The 24,358-nt window shown below is 37.0% G+C and overlaps 1 protein-coding gene across 2 annotated transcripts in view; it reads left to right on the top strand.

Moving 5' to 3' along the window:
- The first annotated feature begins 256 nt into the window (after positions 1-256).
- rnf17 (ring finger protein 17) overlaps positions 257-24,358 on the top strand; it is a 59,119-nt gene continuing 35,017 nt past the window's right edge. For both annotated transcript variants that reach the window (XM_039817850.1, XM_039817851.1), the window contains exons 1-22: positions 257-462; positions 1,087-1,199; positions 7,732-7,829; positions 7,988-8,069; positions 9,304-9,393; positions 9,530-9,633; positions 9,847-10,015; positions 10,215-10,291; positions 10,435-10,509; positions 10,884-11,176; positions 11,312-11,401; positions 12,712-12,870; positions 13,293-13,464; positions 14,088-14,232; positions 15,803-15,990; positions 16,149-16,278; positions 16,495-16,657; positions 17,428-17,543; positions 18,039-18,156; positions 18,345-18,462; positions 18,575-18,829; positions 19,269-19,416. In XM_039817850.1, coding sequence (XP_039673784.1) covers positions 396-462; positions 1,087-1,199; positions 7,732-7,829; positions 7,988-8,069; positions 9,304-9,393; positions 9,530-9,633; positions 9,847-10,015; positions 10,215-10,291; positions 10,435-10,509; positions 10,884-11,176; positions 11,312-11,401; positions 12,712-12,870; positions 13,293-13,464; positions 14,088-14,232; positions 15,803-15,990; positions 16,149-16,278; positions 16,495-16,657; positions 17,428-17,543; positions 18,039-18,156; positions 18,345-18,462; positions 18,575-18,829; positions 19,269-19,416 — 2,970 coding nt within the window. In that variant the 5' untranslated portion in view covers positions 257-395. The remainder of the gene's footprint in view (positions 463-1,086; positions 1,200-7,731; positions 7,830-7,987; positions 8,070-9,303; positions 9,394-9,529; positions 9,634-9,846; positions 10,016-10,214; positions 10,292-10,434; positions 10,510-10,883; positions 11,177-11,311; positions 11,402-12,711; positions 12,871-13,292; positions 13,465-14,087; positions 14,233-15,802; positions 15,991-16,148; positions 16,279-16,494; positions 16,658-17,427; positions 17,544-18,038; positions 18,157-18,344; positions 18,463-18,574; positions 18,830-19,268; positions 19,417-24,358) is intronic.

Below are 24,358 nucleotides of genomic sequence, written 5' to 3' on the forward strand. Positions count from 1 at the left end.
ATTTTTATTGCAATATTTCTACTATTTATTTGTGCTCTTTACTGTACCTTTTTCCCCTTTTCATATGTGTATGCACCAAGACAAGGCCCATGCAAGTGAAAACTTACTTTGGCAATAAATCTTATGATTCTGATTACTTAGTCCATAGACTTTAACGTTTGACCATAGACGGCCTGGCCCTGACACCACTCCCGGAGTTTAGTTATTGGCTTTCTCTTCTATCCGGCCTCTCTATCTGAGGGCCCTGAACGCACCTACGTAGTGACGTGCAACCGACCGCACCACCTGTTCTGACCTGGTTGTGAGCGAGACCTTTGCATTGACTGTATGGGCATGCTCAGAGCCATCACTCAGGGCATGCTGTATGGGTGTAAGACGCAAAAGAAGACGAAATTATGGACAGAGGCGATAACCCCAGCGCTGTCACTTGCACGTTGTGTGGCGAGGCATATACTCTGCCAGGTAGGATATTTACATCCCTTTTCTTACAGTTAAACGCTCCGTTATATCGTGTTTGCCTGAAGTTAGCTAAAAGACGTAATTTCGTCTGCCACCTAGCTAGCAAGCCAGTGGTAGCAGCTAATGTAAGCTAATGTTGCTAACAGGCAGGTGTTTTGGCAGGTCCTTGATAGTTTTAACATTAGTATAATTATCTGAACCGAAGACTTAGAAACATCCAATAATATAATTGATTGATTTCCTAAGGTTTCAAGAGGTTGTTTCGTCTGTGGTAAGCTCACATTCAATTAATGTTAACATTAGCTAGCTAGCTAGCTAACCTCAGTTCGATTGGAGCTCACACCGCAGCGCGCCAACTAGCCGTTTCTCAGTCATTTCAATGGAAGGTAGGCGGCAAATGGGAAGCGGTTTTGATCACGGCGGTATGGGTCATTATATATATAAGGTGGGGGTATGTAAAGCGGTTTTCGCCCAGGTGAATGCGCACAGATTTTGCTCTGCCGCCCAGAGTTCACCATGCTGAACTTACGGCGGTAACCTCCGGATGGCAAGGGACCGCTTTAAAATACTGTTAACATGTCACACATGGATTATACTAAATATTAAAATGTTTTTTTTCTTTTTCAGAGGATGAAGTTGACGGCAACCTACCTCGTGCGCTTTTATGTGCCCACATCTACTGCACATCTTGCCTGCTGTCCATTCAATGTGACGGTGTCATTAGATGTCCAGAGTGTGAGGTAAAAGTACCAGTGATCTTACTGTTGCAACTACAGAGTGGCTAAACTCAAGTATTGACTAAAGCTAAAACATCGTTTCTCATACTAAAACAGTGCCCCTTTCAAAATATGCCTGTTTGGAACGGGTCGATTGCTTTAGGGCTGCAACTAACGATTATTTTAATAATCGATTAATCTGTCGATTATTTTTTCGATTAATCAATGAATCGGATAAAAAAAAGAAAAAGCATTAATTTACATCAACTCAATGCATACTTACATACATACTTGTTTTAGTTAATAGTTGTGTAAAGGTAAGTAACCCAAAGAACAGATACAGACAAGACACACACACACACACACACACACACACACACTTGAAGCTTATTCATTAAATTATTACCATCATTGTAGTAAGTGCAAGTTAAGTTCATTTATACAACACACACAAATATATTTATCAACAGTAACTGATATGGGACAAAGCACAGAATATATACATGACAACAGATTAAAAACTGAATGGGCCAGAAAAGGCGATTGAATAAAACTGTGTCTTTAGTCTTGCAAACTATACCACCCCTGTTTTACTACTGTTATTAATGAGCTAACGCTAGCTTGTCAGCTGGATAACGAGTAAACACCACACCAGCACCAGAAGAGCTACTGGAGGGACGTTACGTTCCTCACTTCAAAACGGAACAGGAGTAGGATTGCGTAGTGACTTTACCCTGCTGTTGAACACCCTTCCTCCTGATCAAGGACTCCAACATGTTTACTTTTTAGGTGCTTACTCATCACCGTAGTGCCCCCGTGCCATGCTGTGTTGCTTTTGCTTATCTTGCAATTAACACGTTTTCGATTTATTTAGTGTGAAATGCTCCCGCACATTGGATGACTTAGGTCGTACTGATTTCTCTGCCTCCGCCATGTGTTTCAGAACAACGTTACGGGTCTCTCCGGTCTCTCTCCATATTTTCTCTACCCCCGCTCTGCTCTTTTTTTCTTTTCTTTCGCCCTGCGCTGCTCCGCCCTGCGCTGCTCCGCCCTGCGCTGCTCCGCCCTGCGCTGCTCCGCCCTGCGCTCAACTCAATATTTTTTATCTCCGTGACTGACACAACGAATCGATAATGAAATTCGTTGCCAACTTTTTTAATAATCAAATTTTATCGATTCGTTGTTGCAGCCCTAGATTGCTTGGCCTGTTGTATTGCTGCTTGAAGCTTTCTCCAGTACCATTGTACCATGGGCATTGTACCCTAAACTTTTTTACAGAAGGAGCACTTAATATGCAACCCCACTTTATACCCTACTACTGACTTATTGTGTACGGATGAAAACATATTGGACTACTACATTTACCTGAATGAAAATGTTGCATATTCAAAATGTACTCAATTATATCACAATTTAAAATGTTGAGTAATCACAGACATTTGCCTCATGGACTGATGGCGGTGCGCCTTATGCCACCCATCCGGCTCGTTATAACAGCAATCAGCAAATATCTGCGTTAATCAACCATCAGAACGGGACCGAGTAGAGAGACGGACTCACAAAGACGACGTAGTCAGCCAGCTCCGGAATTTGTGTGTGTCGCTTGAGAGAGAGAGAGACGGGGGGGCAGAAGAAAAGGTGTAAGGCAATGAAAATAAAGAGTTTATGTTTAACTACATTTTAGTGTTGTCTATTTCGTCGACGAAACGATATTGCATGTTGATTTTGCCACTGTCAGCGTTTAATGGCGGCGGTGCTGTCTCGTCATATATGGTTAACGAATTTACACTTCTGCAGAGTTGTTAATTTCCAAACAGGCTTAGTGACTTGATGGTTAACTTTGAAGTATGGATTTGATTCGCGGGGGTATTTTCCGACGGTAATGTTCTTAGTGTTGTAAAACAACCGGACCCAGGGTGAGCATCGAGGGTGGTAGAGGCAGATCTGCGTAAGAAGGAAGAAGTGGTGAATTTACAGCTCACAGCAACTTAATACGATATAGGGCCCTATCTTGCACACAGCGCAATTGCCTTTGTACACAGATGCATGTATCATTCCTATTTTGCACCCGACGCACAGCGGACTTTTCCCTCCACAGACGCACGTCGGTAAATTAGGGAATGTATTTGCTAGGGCTGCACAATTAATCGAATTTTAATCACGATCACGATTTTGGATTTCCACGATCAAACTTGCGTGATCGAGCGATATTTAAAATGCGTCATTCCGTTCATAGAACGCTCCTTATCCAAGTTTTTGCAAAGCCAATCTAGCGCTCCATAAACCACTGTCTGACCACGTGCCTCCATGAGCCAATCAGTTGTTCCCTGCACCGCGCAGCTTAGTTTCTAGATGTAGACAGTCACAGAGTAACGTGAGGAGGAAAATTCCACAACAGCTAGCAGTAAATGCAACATTTTGTCCCGTCCGTTTTGTTTTTCAGACAACAGCCGTGACCATAGTGCTAGTTTGTGTCTTTTAGCTCATACAGACATGAAAATCACTCACCTTTCGGCGAAATTCGCCGTTTTGAAACCAAAATAGGTGACTTGCGTGAATCGTGTAGATTCAATGATAAATGATGATAAAATGTTTAGGGGGGGGGGTGTAAGTACTCGGGCCTGGTGCCCGATTTCTGGCGTATGACTATTTTAGAAAAATAAATAAATTAAAAAGTCCACATGGGATTTGATTTGATGCGCTGGATTTAACCATACTGTCTATGGATTTAACCAATCATCGAACTTCCACCAACCAATGAAACGAGTTCCACCTACCAATGAAACAAGTTCTAGCCAATCGGATGCAAAGTAGGGCGGGTCTTTGCCGAAATGTCAGAGTGCTGTGCTGTGTGGTAACGCGGCTAAAAAAAATGGAGGCAAAGTTTATCAAACTTGGAGCATGTAGATACCATGGTAGATACAGGCAGCTTTAGTTGAGAAAGTGGTTAAAAACAAATGGCGCTGGGCATGAATAGAGGACAAGAGGAAAAGGGTGGAGATGGGACGCCGTTTAGCACTTCGTGCCTCAAATTGAGGGAGCCCGCTGCTTGCTTTTGCAGCGCATGTTTTGGACGGCAGCAGCGGTAAGACAGTGCTTGCTAGTCATTAGATGCTAGTCACAAAGTAGAGCTGGGCGATTTCTTTCCCTAAAAAAATCTGCGATTTTTTAAATAAAAAACTCGATTTACGATTCGATTTTCCCCCCCTTCCATTTAAAACAAAATAACTGCGAACTGTAAATATATTTTAAAAATATATATTTATTGTATTTAATTAAAGTGCATCAACATAAACAAAATTGTAAAGGCAAACCCTTTCTCTAACTCAGTGTTTCTCAACGGGGGCGGTACCGCCCCCCAGGGGGCGTTCAGAAGATGATGGGGGGCGTTGGAGCAAATATTTTGGAAAGGGGGGCGTTGAGGTGCCGTTGGGGGGCGTTTGTTTGAAAGCTAGTTTAAACCAAAGATTCACAATAACAATACATGTTTACACTTAAACTACTAAAGAATAAGTAGTCTGCAACATTAAAAGCTGCCAGTTTACAGCACTGCGACTGGACCAGACGGGTATCTTCTCTGTGCTTCTGTCAGCTTTGTTTGGTGCAGCTCCGTGCTGCCTTCATGGAAACGGGCCGTCAGAGTATCGTCTTAAATGAGCTCTGTAGCTACTACGTGAAGCTGCGTTCAGATAAGAATAAACCAATCGCGACGTCCTGTTGTATTCTTTACCCCAATGTCAGCACAAGTAGACTTTATATTTCACAGTAACAGTTTTTCGTCAGATGGTTTATTAAAAACACAGCGTTTCCTACTGTACCTGAATGCAGCTTCATTTCACGGAGAAAGAGAGAAAGAAAAGAGACGTGCGAGAGATATCGACTGTGCTTTGTTGTTTGGCAAACAGTCAGCTGTTCCATAAACTTGCGGGCAGTTCAGGGCTTATATTTGGTGTTTTAAAACTTTCTTATGGAAGCCATAGAGGCAGTGATGTCACTGTTTACACAATGCGGAATCTCACACCTCCACAAAACAGAGCGCGATGTGGGGGTGCGTTTTCTCCAAACGTTTTTTTCTGCTATTTACTCCCAAGACAGGCGATAGCAAACATAGCTAGACTCTTCTAAGCATTAAAAAACGCCTCTCACTAACTTTCAAAGGTTGTAAACTTATTTCCATTCGGCAGTAGGTGTCGTTCTTCAAGTCGTTTGTCATCACCAAAATACGTGTGTGTGTGTGTGTGTGTGTGTGTGTGTGTGTGTGTGTGTGTGTGTGTGTGTGTGTGTGTGTGTGTGTGTGTGTGTGTGTGTGTGTGTGTGTGTGTGTGTGTGTGTGTGTGTGTGTGTGTGTGTGATCCTTCTGCTTTTACCCTTTGATAAGTGCCAGCTTGTTCGACAATTCGATTTTAGATTTGAATGAAAAATAGATTTGAATGTTAAAGTGCTAGCTGTTTCTGATTGGCTACTGTTAGTGTTTGTAATAATAATAATAATAATAATAATAATACATTTTATTTAAAGCGCATTTCATGACACCCAAGGTCACTTCACAAACAAAAAAGGTCACTTCAAATTATAGTCATCTTCTAAAGGTGCTAAGGTTCACACCATGCAGCAGGTCTTTTGATAATACCTATTTATAGTTTGAATGTTACATATCTAGTCGTTCTGATTGGCTGCTGTTATTTAATTTGAATGTCAAATGGTTGCATTTTAAAAAAAACCTGTAAATATATATAATTTCTATTCACATGGCGTTTTTGATACCTGGGAAACTAATACATGTGTTGTTTGTCATTCAATGATTTGATTTTTTGATTATTTTTGATAACAATAGTAACAACAATAATAGGCCTATATTAGGGCGTAATCATTAATATTCAGGGCATTTAGCCTACATAATATTTGATGGGGGGCGTTAGGGACCTGGATAATGGATAGGGGGGCGCTGGCACAAAAAAGTTTGAGAACCACTGCTCTAACTGAAAAGTCACTGTGCAGTGTGCAACAAAGATTGTTAAACATCCAAATTATTTATACTGTATTTGGATTGAAAAAAAAATATAAATGAATCGATTTGACCTACCAACTCGATTTTTAAATCAAATCGATTTTTTTCCCAGCCCTATCACAAAGCTTCGGTCCGTGCACTCTGTCATACGAGTAGGTTACCGGCAACGACCGCTACCGTTAAGACTGCGACTGTTCCTGTACCGAAATCCGCGTTGCTATTTCGTCCGGTATATACCGGGCACCACATGCGCCGTTAACGTGAACAGAAAATTGCGTTGCCTGTATCTTTCACGGCAAACGTGCATGTGTGGAAAGTGGTCGCACAACAGCTGAAATGGCATACTCCTTCACAGTATCCTTCAATAAAGGAGGGATGTAGCACAATATGGACGTATTAGCAGGAATGTAGCACAATATGGATGTAAAAGCAGTTATAATTAGCCTATGTGACAATAAAATTTGTTTTGGTTCAAATCAACAAATTATCGTGATAATTAATCGTGATCTCAATATTGATCAAAATAATCGTGATTATCATTTTGACGATAATCGTGCAGCCCTAGTATTTGTGCTCCCGGGTGCGGTTCAGCGAAAAGAGGAGGTGTGTTCAGGTGCAAACGTTCCCTGGTGCTATTTTGCAGTTTCAGAAAACAATTCTGCCACTGACCAGGAAAAACCTGGTCTAAAGTCAGTGGCGCGTTATTCAGATGCTATTTTAGGGGCGCATGCTTGGCCATAATGTAGCATGTGCACAACGCGCATACACTTTGTTTCTCTCATCTACATCCGGCCAAGACGGGCTATATTACTTTGCCGCATCTCGGACAGGCAAATCCACCGTTATAATAGCAATCTGCCATGGAACAAGCGCGCCTGCTCTTAAAGGGAATGAGATGAGTGAGATGACGCTCTGATTGGTTTATTGCACGTTACGCCCACACCACATCTAGCTACTTCAGACCAACCCATTTTAGATTTGCGTTGGGCGCAGGAGTCATTTATCCCGCCGGTATAATAGCAACAGTGGCCGAGATCCGCCCACAAAGCTACTTGCGCTTCACGTTTGATACTTGCGTTTCAGATCGTTAAAATAGGGCCCATTGTGTCTATACGATCTTGTATCGGAAAAATGCCTTTTATTGAGTTTGCTCTAAGCAAAATGATCCGATTGAATTTAAGCTGGGCTTTTTGTGAAGCGTAGACACTGAAGAGCCACCGTTTTTCTCTCAACCTTTTTTCCTCAACCTTTATTGTGCGGTCGTATAGTTTTATTCAGTTTATTAATATCCAATATCCAATACTGTCCAAACTGCTCCAAATTCAAAACCTCAGGAAACCAAGTGTGAAGTAGATTGGATGAATGGTTCATGAGATATTTCAAAGAGAGACACAAACACACACACACACACACACACACAGGTTTCCCTATTTATTAGAGAGATTCAATTCTTGGATTGCCTGTTGAATTTGTGATTTGGAATGCTTCAAGTTCAAGGCTGCAAATATTCATGTGGTAGGATGACATTGAAAAGCTCACTCTCTGCAGGTTGAGTCAAACCTTCCTGAAGGTGGGGTGTTTGGCCTGCAGGAAGATAGCAGAATCATTGGCCTCATCTACACTTCTAAAATGAACAAGATGAAAAGGTAAAATGCCATTTTCACTGTTAACATGAGCCACACTACTGACACCTGTAGTTTAACAAATCTTTGGCCTCATTCTTGTCATCAGATTGTATAATGGATCTGCAAAAGGGAATATGTTTTAACTTTGATAATTGCTTTTGTGTTGTAATCTCCTGAAGGTGTGAGATGTCGAAGAATCGCAAAAGGAACAAAGTATCACCGTCCAAAGACATTAACACCAATACCAAGCATGTGGAGCAGGTATGTTTGGGTGAACATAGGAGTTGTTGTTGGGGAATAAAAGTTCTCATGTCATTAAACTGCCTGTTGGCACATTTCAAACTTCACAGCACTGTGACATTACTCCTATTCCTTAAGACATGGATTTTTATCAAAGTCATGTGAGCGGGCATTAAAGTACAGTAGTACAAGTATCACGAGTTTGGGATAAAAACAGTGCTTGCAATTCTGAGAGAAAAAGTAAAATGTCCCCTGTGTGTTGGGAGTGAGGTGTTGGACAACATATAGTACAAACGCAGCCCAAGAGAGTGATAAACAAATTGATTGGCACAGTGACTAAACCGATCAATTTTGCCAGACTGTTTTGATTAATTTACCAGTAGATGTATGTGCAGCTCCTCACTTATTGTCATATGCTTTTAGTTCTGACAAAGAATAATTACAGATCCAGATAACGTGGCTAATCACGCCTGGATATAACTTGAGAAAGTCTAATGGAATATTAAATGTTGCCCACTCAGGTGCATAGAGAATTCTCTTGAGTGACTTCCTTTTGAGATATTCTGAATATGTCCAGCTGGAGAGCCACCCCTGGGGCAGACCTAATATGCACTGAAATATTTATATAACCTGGGAATGCCTTGGGTTCCCTAAAGGATGTAGCTCGAGAAAAGGTTGCCTGGGATACTCTGTTAATAGATAAAAACCATGGCTGACTGAGGTGTATTAGTGTTACAACATTTTGATCAGATCTCAAGTTGTTACTAATTCTCATATTATACTTTGAGCATTGGCATTAGGTCTGTCGCAATATGCAATATGCAATAAATCAATTAATCGCATGATAAATACAAATGAGCTTGACAATTTTGAAATGGAAATGATCGCGGCCGGAAAAATTCCCATTTTATTTATTGTTTTTGGTTGTTCATTTATTGTGGATATTTTAAAATGTCTTCCAGTTCCAGTGTTAAATATGCTTCAGAAATAAAAGTTTATTGATCTTTGAAAAGGTGTACCTGCATTATTATGCCATTATCATTATATTGGATATAATTTCTGGGACAATTTATCGTCCAGCAAAATGTGTTATCGTGACAGGCCTAATTGGCATTATTATTATTGACATAAATTTGTCATCTACCCTTAAGTTAACCTCAGTGAATTGGACAGGGGGACGCAGTCAAGGGTTACGGTAAACATAAATGATTCAGATTTAAAATGGTTGTTTATTATTTGGTTATGTTTAATTCAGCCAGCTGATATTAAGGACGTTGAGAAGGCGGTGGATGAGGCGTTGGTCCGAGCTGCAGAAAATCATGCCCTTCTGGACCACATCCATGAGGTGAAAGCTGCACTAGATCAACAACAAAAAACTGCACACACCTTGGAGAACTTGATTTTAGACTCTTTTATTATTTTTATTGTTTTACATTTTGTGTGTTACTTGAGTGTTCCATGCCTGTGTTTTATCTCTGCAGTCTCTGACGACTGGTCTGGCAGAACAGGTGAAGAGAGAGAGAGCTCGGCTGGAGATTGAGATCAAGCAAGCTGCAGACAAGGCTTTACATGCTATTCAAAATTGGTATGGGATATAAACTGTTCTCTACAGGAAAAATATATTTATTGACATGAAACCTGTGCACAGTTGATGCAGGTCTTGTTTTTTTTTTTTTCTCTTCAGATTGTTCAATTCTCTTGAAAATACAGGCTAGTTTCAGGATAGTTCCAAGGTTTTTTGAAGAAAGTCTGTAAAGTGACATTTATCTTATCTTGTATGTAATTTCTTTGTCAACAGGAGGGATGTGCAGTTGATTCAGCTGCCAAAACTGGAGGAACAATTCTCCACCAGCAAAGCAGAGGTGTGCTGTGTCCAGGAGAGGATAAAGGCCCTGGACATTGCCATGCAAATGGCCAGAGAAGTACGCCGTGTCCCCTTCCTGGAGCAGTACTGTACTCTGGATAAGGTATGAAATGTTATGCTCATTTACATCCCAACAGATACTTTGAAGTAAGCACACAATGCACGATCAGGTACTATAAAACTCTGGCTGCAGCCGTTACGTTCATTTTCCAACAATTTCTCCATATAAGAAATTAAGTCAAGCGAAATGAATAAAATACTGTGGCTGCTTTTGTATTATGCTGCCTGTGTGTGGGTTACAGGTCCTGGAGACGTTGCGTGCTCCTGTGGATATCCAGTCCTACGATATGAAATGCAATACTATGGATTCTGGAATGAGGTTTGTCATTTTTAAGCCTGATGTTTGTTTGCAGTATTTTATCTTAGACCTTATGTGTTATTTCACCACTGCAACAGTATGTTCATGACACAAATAAACTGCAATAAAAATGTATGTAATTATTTTGTGTGTTTGTGTTCTAGCTGTGTTTTCCTGTCAGAAGGTGGGAACCAGAGTCTGTCATTGTCTCTGAAGATGGAAGTCAGCAACCCAAAGAAGTGAGTCCATAAATATTATGTTTGGTGTATTAGTTTTTAATGTAAGTAAAGTTTTGATAATTTATTAGATCAACTGAGATAATGTTGTGTAACCTCACAATTTTGGCAAAGTTTCAAATGTCTTTTGTAATGAATGCAGCTTTTTGTGTTAGGGGGATGCTCTTGGTTTTGTACCTTATGTTACTATTACGTAACGATACAAGTGGTGCCCTCTCCTGTAATTTCCTCAGATCTTTCAGTTTTGCATCTGCAGTTTAAAGCTGTCAAGTTAATTTGCGTCATATTTTTAAATGACATTCTCCTTCTGTTATATGGCTCTTAACTCCTGTGGCATCTGTGTTTTAAAGCAAAGTCCTCTTGTTGGTCCCTTTTAGCTTGTCCGAGTCTCCACCCACAGACGTCCAGCATGGCAACTCCAACAGAAAGCCCCCCTGGCAAAGTGCAAAGGGCAGTAACAGAAACTGTATCTTACCTAGTCGCAACAAGTTCCCCACCCCACAAAACCAGGACCAGGAGAGCCCGGGAGCTAACTGTGTGTCATCGCGAGGCTCCTCTCCTAGCCCTACACTTCGTCGCAGGCCCAACCTTTCTCGCCACAACTCGGCCTCAGATCATGAAACTCCAGATGTTATTGTTGAGGAGCTTCTCATCGAGAGACAAGAGAACGGTGTGTTTGACTTCGTCATGTTCCTGTTTGATTTTGATTTAATGTCAGGTTCAATCGGAACATTAAATTGCTTATGATAGAGGCAGAAGAGAAGCCTTAATGTATTTTTATTAAATGCTTTGTTTCTTTCTGTAGCTCTCCCACCCACCGGCCCTGAGCTGGCTAATGACAAATGGAGAAGCCACAAGAGAAGGAAAAATCTGATGTTGGGCCATAAGAGAAATGGTAGGGATAGTCAACTGAGTTATCATATAGTTGTTTATGATATAGATGTTGTAACTCTTTGACCTAATACAATATTTGCCTGCATATGAGAAAACCCACATTTTAAGACAGTCTCTTTCTTTGTTACTGGTAGATAAAATTCAGTGTGCATTGCACTGGTCTTTGTATCTAATTTTTATAATCTCAAAGTTTTCAGCTTCAAATCTTCTCACTGGACATTTTGTGGCATTGTCTATCTTGATCGAGCTCGCCAGATTAATCTGTCTGTCCATTTCTACTGTAAAAAAGAAAAGGAAAAAGCAAACAACCCAGAATACAACACTCAATATAATATAATGCAGAAAGGGGGCTTTCGCATCCAGCTACTCTTGACCACAAACATTTTATTTCATTAGTATGAACAGGGCATAACGGAAACTTTTTTTCCCAAGGACCACATTTTGCTCCTAAGATGAGTGACTTACATAAGGTAACTTATTATTGTTGTAGCTAATTTGTACAATAATTCAACAGTGTTATGAATACAAAATGTCATGAAGTGTAATGTTTCCTATTTTGAAATACATTCTATTGATCAATAAATTGTCGGTTATGTAACGGATCGCCCCTATGGTTCGGCATGCATGTGAACCGCAGATTAATTGCAAATTTAACCATCACAGTGTGAAATACAGTTTAACTGCCGCTGTTACGTGAACGGGGCTCAGCAGAGAGAAGGAGCGGGACGCCAACGCCTCTGCAGCTTGTTCAGGGAGTCAGGGCAATGCTGATTAAGCGGTCACAACTGTGGTTTTAATACGTACTCCCGTAATATTCGCATCAGGTGTTAAAACCAACTCTACCAAGACACCTGATCGGACAACTATTTAACGCGACTATGAGACGTTTTCACAGCATATGAAACTTATTTTCCTCATCACCACCTCTCACTCTCATCCTTCTAGTCTCTCATCCAACCTGAAAACCTTGTCAGATGTTATTCTCTTGCCTTACCTGCTGTATTTTCCTCTTTTCTTCATCCCCTCTCATATCCCTTCTCCTGCTTCCATCCTTTCTCTTATTCTTTCTTATTCCTTTGCATCTTCCATGCATTCTTCTTCTCTCCCTTGGACCGATTTTCACTCAATCAATTTAATTTGTCACAAAAAATCGTACAAGGTACAATTCAAGTGAAATGTAATCCCATCAGCTACTTCCAACTTTTCGTATTTTATCATCCTTTTTCTCTTGTATCTTTCCCTATTCCCTTGATTCCTCATACCCCTACTAAATGTCCTCCCACTCTGATTCTCCTTGTTCCTCTCTTCTAGGCACCCAGTGGGTGGTTGTTACCCACATTGTGAATCCAAATCACTTCTACGTCCGCTACATGGCCGAGAAGAGGGACAGCGAGATCCTATCTAAGAATATCCAATACTTCTGCAACAAACGCAGTTCTTACTTCACTTCTAGTCACATGGTGGAGACCGGTATGTGAGTGAGTGAGCGTGCGTGCGTGCCAGACAGAATTTCAGGTTTATGCATTCTCCATGTTGCAATGATGTTTAGTCATTATTGGTTAAAGGCAAGGTTTTGAGTTAATTTTACAAAACGTTTATAAGTGCTGCTGGACATTTTTATCATCATGATTTAGTTAGTTGGCCAATGTGCACTTAATTAAGAATTGGTAATTAAGTGACTTGGATTGTTTGATTCATAACCCAAAAAAACGTTTTTCTTTCCATGATAATGGATGAAGAGATACCAGTATTCAACAATTTGTGTTCATTCATTATGTTTGACTTTCCCACCAAATAATATTGAGATTGCATCACACACCACTCAGTCTCTCAGAGTGGAGTGAAACTTACTGGGTGTATGATTCAGCGTTTGTTGCTCTGCTCCTCTCCAGGCTCCATAATCTTTGCAAAGTGTAACAAGGATCACTGGTGCCGGGCCAGTGTGGCTGAAGTTTTGAGGAAAGGATGTGTGGAGGCTGTGAAAGCCTGCCCAGCCACCCAGCTGGCCAGTATCCGAGTCTTCTTCCTTGACTATGGCTTCTGCAAAATCCTCACCATACAGAGGTACACACACAAAATTGCCCGAAGGTATACATATTCATGTTTCCAATAGGTTGAAAATGCAAGCTTGCAGCTCAGGCAGGGACTTAAGCCATTTTATAGTGACATGTTTCATATACTGTCCAAAAAAAATTGACCCCAATCCTCTTCTGGAGCACCAGATGGTCCACAGATAGGAAAAAAAAAAAATGGCTTTCATTCTGTCAACTACCCACTGCATCCTTACTGTGACTTCTCTCCCTAGTTTCCAGCTAAATCAATGACAGCCTTCCAAAGTGTCTCCCTTTGTTATTCTCACACAGCAATTATAATAGTTTTGTCTCATTATAATAGTTTAGACCTACTAAAGAAGAAAAATAAGAATGATTCCTGCATTGCAAGTTTTGCAGTTCTTTTGTTATCCGTGCACAGGTCTACATGTCTTGAATATATGTAGACCTAAATAAAAAAATGATATCTACATAATTTGCATTTTTTTCAATATCTGAAAAGTTGCACACAAATATATACTGTAGTACACACAGCATAAATGCTTAACTGACCCATTTTAAATGTTTTGATTGTGAAGCATTTTTCTTAGGTACTCAGTAGTTGTACATTCTCCAATCCTCTGACAAATTTTCCAGTGAGGAGGGAAACTGTGAGGAGTCTTCACTGAATGCTGTGAATAACTGCCTGAGGAAGGTGGATGAATCGGTGAATGTAGAGCTGCAAAACTTTGTTCCTCAGGCCATCAGATGTTCACTCAAGGACCTGATCCCCTATGACCTGGTAAGACCACTGAGATTTAAATAATACACTTTCTTTCTGTTTTTGCCAAAATAATCACATTTCCCCTCTCTAACAAGAGGAGATTAACAAGATATGGTGGCCCTCAAGTTTCAAACTCTGTTTAAAAAAAATACAACACCAAAAGCAACAACACAACATGTACATCTTGTGCATGATGTATTTATAAGACAGAAAAAAACCAACAAATCCAGAGATAAAAACATTAAAAACAACTAGGGCTGTCAGTTTAACCCGTTATTAACAGCGTTAACGCAAACCCATTTTAACGGCGACAATTTTTTTATCATGCGATTAACGTATAGACAGTTAAAGAAGGATTAACGTTCTTTCGGATCTAGCTAGACCGGAAGCAAAATAACGAATCCCACTATGGCCACGCCAAGACATGCCCTACGAAGCAGCTCGATTGGTTGGAGTTAGGCATTTCACCTCGAGTGGTTAGGATAGCGATTTGTCAGGGGATAGGACCTGAACAAATGGGGTTACATTACCTTGGACGCCTGGCCAATAGTAGTGATTGAAGGGCGGGTCTTGGCGTGGCCATAGTGGGATTTGTAATTTCACAGACCGGAAACAAAACAGACACACGCTGCGGCCGCACACACGTGTTTGGGCTTGCGAGCCGCGTAGCTAGTAGGCTCGTCACGGCGATTAGCTTCGGAGCGAGTAGTGACTCTACAGTCAGTGAGAGAAACAAAGTGTCTCCTCTGTTCTTTCTGACCACGGTGGGAAACCTGTAGCAGGAAAAGTTAACCCTCTCCTGGATTTTACGTTGTTAATGGAGAACGAGAACCAGGAAATGAGTCGGGGGAAACCATAGTCTCTATGACGACCAGCCACGCTCGCCTCAGGCATGAGGCAGTACTATCTGCAGTGGAAAATGGAGGTAACAGTGTTACATTATGTGACAGATTATTAGTTCCAAGTGAGAATGTTAGTGTGAAATTGAACACTACGTATATGCCAATTTTGTTAAAAAAACACTTGCAGAAAGCAAGCCCGATCCACTTTTCCATGTTGATAAGAGCATTAAAACGAAAAAATATAATGGGACAAAAAGAAATCAAGGGACATTTAGAATAGGAAAAAATGTGTGATTAATTGCGATTAATCGTGAGTTAACTATGACATTAATGTGATTAATCGCGATTAAATATTTTAATCGTTTGAAATGCACTAACATCTACGCAACAGAAAAGACTTGGGACTTGTTCAAGTTACTTTTTACTGTAAAAGTTTGGTAATAGGCAGGGTGGCCTAGCCTACCGCTGCTGATCAAATCGTTGGCTTGTTTTCAAAACTGTTAAAGGTGCACAGAAAGGAAAACAGCCAATTTCCACCTTCCTCTAGCTTCAGTATCTGAGGGTGTACAAACAATCAAATGTAAGTGTGAGAAAGACAGAAGGTACCTCAAGTACCTTTACTGGTTTGTGAAATGTTTTCTATTCTCTTTTTTTGTTAATTTTAATGTATTTTTTGTTTTACGTTTTATGTTGCGGTGCTTTCTTTTTGTGTGTGTGTGTGTGTGTGTGTGTGTGTGTGTTTTCAGACAAAGGGCTGGAGTAAAGAGGCGCAGGTTGAATTCCAAAGTGTGGTTGGCTCTGCAGCAGTGGAGATGCGGCCTTTGGGTCAGGACAGAGACTCTTTATTGGTGGACCTAAGGAAAGCTCCCATGGACCAATCAAGTGATGTGCCCATCTCTGTCAGAGAGTTCCTTGTTTTCATTGAAGTGGCCAGGTACCCATGTGCAGATTACCAGGAAAAATTCTGATCATCAAATTAGTTTTTATTTGATGTAATTGAATATTTAAATATAAATACTTTCTGAATATCGAGACCTACTACTGTAGTGGCCTAATTTGGGCTGTGCTCTTCCAATACTGCCAATACTGTAGGTTTTATTCTCCAGTGAAGTTGGGCAGGAGGCCCCTGCTGTACTACCCTCGTGACTATCCCAAATTCAACACGGAGCTCAATGCTGTGGTGTCCCATATCAACAACCCCTCTGACTTCTACATCCAGCTGGTACTAAATATATATAATGCTCAAACAAGGCTTAGATGCCAGAGATATAATTTAGATAAACTAGAGAGAAATATATGTGCTTAGAAGAGAAAGTAGAGCTGTTTTTAAAGGTCAGTGTTTTCCCACATAGAAATACGTTTTCCTTTTTTATTTTTACTGAAAAAAATCTCTCTTTTTCATTCCCCCATCTTTTCACTTTTTCATCGGCCCTACCAGGTTGATAATATGGAGTCTATGTTGCTCTCAAACAAGCTCCAAGAGTGTTACAATGCGACAAGCATGGCTGGAGAAGATGACCTCAACATCTACTGCCCTGTGATCGAACAGGCCTGTGTTGCCCGTTATGACGACAAGTTGTGGTACAGAGCTCAGGTCGTAGGTGAGGTTGTGTGTGTCTCAGGATTAAATAAATGTCTGTTTTACCAGTGGGTATTGCTTATTAGTGTAAGGCAATAGTGATTCAACCTATATCCAGTTCATTACAGTTTTGTCAGAATAAGGGGCATGGCTAAACTGTCTTTTTTGCCCCAAACAGTTTGTACGTTGGCTGGTAGCTTACCAGCAGCAGAAGCACCAACCGTTTCTATGGTTGTGTGTGCTTGTATTCACCTCAGCCTGTCACTAAACTCAGACTCACCAGAAACACCGGTTCTTTGTTATTTCACTCTTAATAAAGACCAGAGGAATGCTCAAATATTTTGCTGAAGTTGAAACATTTTCAACTTGCACAGGGATTCGTCTTTGTCATTTATTTTGCCTGGGGGATTTGAGTCTAATCACACAGATTAAAAATGTGCCCCACATCTTGTCTGAACACACAGGAAAGTGCAATCTTGTAATTGGATTAAAAAAAAAACCTGCCTTTGATCGAGTTGAGTGGAATTATTTGTTTGAGGTGTTGGTAGGGTTTAGGTAAAACAAGAAAACATCTTGACCTTTTTAGGTTCAAATGATAGTATGTGATACTGCAGTTGCATATGTTGTCAGCAAAGTTGTAGGTTTGCAAATCATTTTTTTCACGTTTTGAACAATGTCTTTTCTGCACCTTTATCAGACTTCATAGAATTTTCAGAATCCCTTTCAGTATCAATTTTTCTCTCTCTCTCTCTCTCTCTCTCTCTCTCTCTCTCTCTCTCTCTCTCTCTGTAGGTCATCCAGGGGGCAGAAAAGTGGAGGTGCAGTATGTTGACTTTGGCAATAAAGATATCTTGTCAGTCAGTGACTTAAGGAAGATCAAGGATGAGTTCTTTGCCCTTCCTTCCATGGTGAGAACACATTTGACATCTATTTTATTTTCCGAAGCATTATGTTTTCGGGTTGTCTGTCCCATTATTTTGAACACAATATCTCAGGAACTCCATGGAGGTGATGCATAATACCAGGTACTATCCACAACTTTTGTTAAATGAAACAAAAAAAAAAAGTCAAGCCGTACCATGCAGTGGAAAAGTCATTTGACCATCTTAGATAAAAACTCAAGGAAAAATCTTTTCTTTTTTTCTTTTATAACATCTAGTATGCTCCAACCAGACTGTTAATTTCATTAAAATTGGACAAGATTAGTTGTTCCTCTACTATTTCTTCAATTCAACTTTTAGACTATTTTTACATTTACACACGTACACACTTTGGACATACGCTTTTAAACATAAAAAAAATTCAAAAAGCCTGTTATTACATTATTTTATTTACTCACGTTAAACTTTACACTCCTGAAGAGTGCAGGGTAAGGTCATGTAAGCGTCTCTTCTGCTATCCAGGCAATCCACTGCTCTTTGTCAGATGTGATTCCTTTGGATGGCAAGACTTGGAGTGATGCTTGCTGCAACCGATTCGTCAGCCTGGCTCACCAGAAACCGGTCACTGTTGTGGCTACAGGTAATGTGTGCGTGGGTGGGTGTGTGTGAATTATTTTTTTTGCCTTTTTATATAAAAACAAATACACAGAGGGTTTGGGTGGGTGGCTAACCTTGTATTTTTGATATTGCACTCACTTGTCACCAAATCCCATTGTGTTGTCTATGAGATTTATCACCATTTTTATTTTCTCCGCTGTACCCCTCTAGGAACAGTCCCCAAGACTGAGCCTCTGCCAGTCAAACTGTTTGAAAGCGGCCTAAATGGGCCATTGGCCAACATAGCTGGGCTGTTGGTTAAAGAGGAGCTGGCTTCCTTCAAAGAGGGGTGAGTCAACAACTTGTATGTCCAAATAATTTGTTGTACATGATCTCCATTTCGCCTCTTTCTAATCTCACTGCCCCCATTATCTCCTTCACTTCCTTCTTCCGTCCTGCAGACGTGAGCCCAAGGACGCCAGTTTACCTGGTGATGAGTCTGCCATATGGGACCCTCCACTTGAGCTTGGCAACACATGTGGCGTTGATGCCTCGGACCAAACAAACCCTGGAAAGCAGAATGAGGAACTGCTGGAGGTTCAGTGTCAGCTGAAGCTCCCTGATCAACTCAAAGACCTAAAAGTCACAGTCAGCCACGTCAACTCACCGAGCAGCTTCTACGTCCAGCTCAGCCAGTACAACTCTCAGCTCAAAAGGTCAGCAGTTACAGCGCAAAACCATAATTTAAAAATCTTTTGAATAAACAAATCATTTCACCTTGGACTGTGGAACTTATTTGCATGTTTCTCTTTTTTTCTGAGATTTTATAGACCGAAAGATAAATCGATTGAATTAAAAAACTAATTTAAGATTGGTTGGTAATGAAATTATCATTAGGGGCTCCTTATCTTCCACACATCGTGGTGCACAGCTTTTTACCTCAAGCTGGCTTTGCTAAGCCAATATTTTGCTCATTTTTCAACCGCATGAGCAAGCGAGAATGTCTATCTGAAAAATGTGTGAATGCAGTATTCTATGTACGACTCAATGCACAACAATTGGACAATGGCTTCTTCATATGCAAGAAAATATTTTTACTATTTTTGCAGGCATAGTTGCATATAGTGTTAATTCTAGGACTATTATGTTTTTCAGGATGTGTGAGCTGGTGAAGGACGCATGTGCACATATGGAGCCCCAAGATGTGGTGTGGAAATCAGACATGTCCTGTGCTGCTCACATTAACGGGGTTTGGGAGAGAGGACAGATCTGCTCTGATGTCACATCCAGCAACATTGCAGAGGTATAAAGAGCACCACCCCTCACCAAAACCAAACACATTATTTCCAGTAAGTGAGAATGCATCTGACATAGGGTTGGGGTCCATGGTTCTATCACGTCGACCAGTATCTACTAGACTGAATAGGAACGCAGATTCGCGATTGCCTCATTTCGGTTGCCCTACTGGGAACCCTGCTGGCAGTAGGGGCAGCTCGCTGATGCCTTGGGTGGGCGAGCTCCATGTCAAGCTAGTTAACTACCTCTCTTGCCAGTAGCTGCTGGATTAAAAACTTTCAAAATGCTGACGTTAATTCAACTGTAGTGCATGTATTTCACTGTAGAGGATTCAAACACCCAGAGCGTTAAAGCGTCTGGCGCGGTGGCGGTTTTTTTTCTCTCTCTCTCTCTCTCTCTCTCTCTCTCTCCTCCTCTCCTCTCTCTCCTCTCTCCCTCTTCCTCTCTCTCTCTCTCTCCTCTCTCCTCTCTCTCTCTCTCTCTCTCTCTCTCTCTCTCTCTCTCTCTCTCTCTCTTTCCTCTCTCTCTCTCTCTCTCTCTCTCTCTCTCTCTCTCTCTCCTCTTTCTCTTTCCTCCTCTCTCTCTTCTCTCTCTCTCCTCTCTCTCTCTCTCTCTCTTTCCTCTCTCTCTTTCCTCTTTCCTCTCTTTCTCTCTTTCCTCTTTCCTCTCTTTCTCTCTCTCTCTCTTCCTCTCTCTCTCTCTCTCCTCTTTCCTCTCCTCTCTCTCTCTCTTTCTCTCTCTTTCCTCTCCTCTTTCCTCCTCTTTCTCTTTCTCTCTCTTTCCTCTCTCTCCTCCTCTCTCCTCTCCTCCTTTTTCCTCTCCTCCTCTTTCTTTCTCTTTCTTTCCTCTCTTTCCTCTTTCCTCTCTCCTCCTCTCTTTCCTCTTTTCCTCTTTTTCTCTCTCCTGCTCTCTCCTCCTCTCCTCCTCTCTCTGTCTCCTCCTCTCCTCTTTCCTCTCTCCTCCTCCTCTTCCTCTCCTCCTCTCCTCCTCTTTCCTCTCTCTGCTCTCTTTCCTCCTCTTGTCTTTCCTCCTCCTCTCCTCCTCTCTTTTTCTCTCTCTTTCCTCTCCTCTTTCTCTCTTTCTCTCTTTTTCTCTCTTGCCTCTTTCCTGCCTCTTGTCTTTTTTTCTTTTTTCCTGCCTCTCTTTGTCTTGTGTCTTGTCTTGTGTGTGTGTGTGTCTCTCTTTTCCTGTCTTCCTGTCTTGTGCCTGTGTCTTGCCTGCCTTGCCTCCTCCTTGTCTCTTGTCTGCCTCTTGTTGTGTCTTGGTCTCTCCTTAGTTGTCTGCAGCCATACTGACTGTAATACATTATGTGCCATATATATATATATGTATATACTTGTGTATGTGTGTGTCTGTGTATATGTGTATATTTTGTATATATATGTATATGTGTATATATATATGTATATATATATGTATGTATGTGTATATATATATGTATATATATATGTGTATATGTATATGTGTATGTATGTGTATGTATATATGTGTGTATGTATGTATGTGTATATGTGTATATATATATATATCCCTTTTTTTATTATGTATATGTATTTATTATTTATGTATGTATTATTTTTTTTATTTATTATATATTTATTTATTAATATCATATTTATTAATATTATATTATTTTTTTTATATTTAATATCTTATTATTTATATATATGTATTATTATTATATGTATTATATTTATTAATTATGTGTTTTATTTTTTTTTTTTATTTGTTAATATTAATTATATTTTTTATTATTTATTATGTATTTATTGTATTTTTTATTATTATATGTATTTTATTATTATTATTATTTATTATTTATTATTATTATTTTTTATTAATATTATTAATATTATTTATTTTTTTTAATATTTATTTATTATTATTTATTATTTTATTATTATTATTGTATATTTATTATGTGTATATTATTATTATTATTATTTTTTTTTTTATTATATTTATTATATATTTTTATTAATATTTATATTTATATTTATTATATTATTATTTATATATTATTTATATTATGTATTATTATTTATTATTTTTTATTTATATTTTTTATATATTTATTTATATTTATTATTTATTTATTATTTATTATTTATTTATATTTAATATTATTATTTATATTTATATTTATTATTATTTATATATTATTTTATATTATTTATATTTATATTTATATATTTATTATTTATATTTATATTTATTATTATTTATATTTATTATATTTATATTATTATTATTATTATTATATATTTATATATATTAATATTTATTATTATTTTATATATATTTATTTATTTATTATTATATTTATTTATTTATATTATTTATTATTTATTATATTTATTATTATTATTTATTTATTATTATTATTTATATATTTATTTATTATTATTTATTATTATTATTTAATATTTTATTATTTATTATTTATTAATATTAATAATATTTTATATATTTTTTATATTTATTTATTATTTTATTTATTATTTATATTTATTATTATTTATATTTATATATTTATTATTTTTTATTTTTTTATATTTATTTATATTTATTATTATTTAATTTATATTATTATTTATTATTTATTATTATTTATATTATTATTATTTATTATTATTTTTTTATTTATTATTATTTATTAATATTTATTATTTATATTATTTATTTATATTAATATTTTTTATAAATATATATATATTTAATTATTAATATTAATATTTATTTTTTTTTATATATATATTATTTATATATTATTTATATATTTATATATTATTTTATATATTAATATATTTAATTATTTATATATTTATATATTATTATATTTATTATTATTTATTATTTATATTATTTAATTTATTTATATATTATATTTATTTATATATTATTATATTTATAAAAATTATTTTATATATATATATTTATTTATATATATTATTATTTTATTTATTATTATTTATATTTTTATATATATATATTTATTTATATATATATTTATATTTATTTTTTTTATTTATATATATATATAATTATTTATATATATATATATTTTATATATATTATTTATATATATTTATTTTTATATATATATATTTATTTATTTTATATATTTATATAATTATATATATTTATATATTTTTATATATATATTTTTATTTATTTTAATTTATTTATATATTATTTATTATATATTTATTTTATATTATTTTTATATATATTTATTTATATATTTATTATATTTGTATATTATATATTATTATTTTTTTTATATATTTTTTTTTTATATATTATTTTATTATTTATATATTATTTTATTTATATTTATATTTATTTATATTTATATATATTTATATTTTTTATTTATATTTATATATATATATATATTATATATTATATTTTTATATTTATATTATATATTATTTTATATATATATATATATTATTTTATATATATTATTTATATATATATATTATTATTTTATTTAAAAATATATATATATATATATATTATTATATAAAATATTTATATATAAAAATATTATTATTATTATATATTATTATTTATATATTATTATATATATATATATTATATATTATTTAATATTATTATTATATATATTTATTATATTATTATATATTATATATATTTTTATAAAAAAAAAAATATATTATATATATATTATTAATTATATAATTATATAAAAAATAAATAAAAATAAATATTATATATTAATTATTTATAATAAATATAAAATATTAATAATATAAAGAATATATAAAAAAGAGAGAGAAAAATATTTTTTTTTTTTTTTATAAGAGAAAAAAATAAAAAGATAAAAAATATTAAAAAGATAAAAAAATATAAAAAAAAAATAAAAAAAAAAAAATATAAAAATAAAATAAAAAATATTATAAAAATTATTATTTATATATATATATTATATATTATATATATATATTATATATTATATTGTGTATGTATATATTGTGTGTATGTGTATATATGTGTGTGTGTGTATGTGTGTGTGTGTGTGTGTTGGGGATGATATAAACAAATATATCGATATATTTTTTTAAATGAGATATGGAATTAACCATACATAACGATATAGTTCAAATGTGATCCTTGCTCCCATAGATATGTGGCGTGAGGTTCTAAACATACGTCAAAACCCCCGCCATCTTGGAACAGGGGTCCGAAGCATTCAGATCAACGCTAAAGATGCCGGACTTTTGTACTGCTTAATTATGTTCGATAGAGTAATGAAAAGAACAAACCGCAATGGATAACATTTAACAGGTGACAATGTGTTTTATGATTATATATGCCGCCGACCAGCAATCTGAGCTCCGGCGGCAGCGAGACGGAGAGCCCCGTGGCGGCCGCAGCGTCTCTTCCCAGCAAAAACAGCAGCTTCGCCTGCGCTGCTGCGCGCGGTCCCCGCTGATCCAGATCGGACCAGCCAAAGACAGAGTGGTGATCGGTAGGATCTATACGTAGTCCAGGACCGAACTGTATGTCGATATCGGCGAAAAGTTCCACTAAGTTTGCCCGGCGGCAGAAGGAGCTAACGAAGACGCGGACGAACGGTCTGCGGCTGCAGGATCTGGAGCTCAGTGCCTGTTAAAATTACATGTAACGCATAAATACATACAGAAATAAATAGTGGAGGAATGAGCCTGGACATTTCAGTCTGTTTAAACTTCACCTTGAAGCAGAAACTCTTAGTTCAGAAGGGTGAAGTTTCCGTTTGGACTCAGATCTGTGAACCGATCATAATAAATATTCTTTGTATTAACACATTAATTAGTTTCTTTGTTTTGTAGTCGATAGTTCATCTTTTAGTTTACTTAAGTGGAAGCAGTATCAAGTGGAAGAATGGGACTATAACCTAGGCTTACAGGCATGAGGCATTACATTTTGAACAAAGTAGA

Source organism: Perca fluviatilis, chromosome 12 (genome assembly GCF_010015445.1).
Source record: "Perca fluviatilis chromosome 12, GENO_Pfluv_1.0, whole genome shotgun sequence".
In the NCBI taxonomy this organism is placed as follows: Eukaryota; Metazoa; Chordata; class Actinopteri; order Perciformes; family Percidae; genus Perca; species Perca fluviatilis.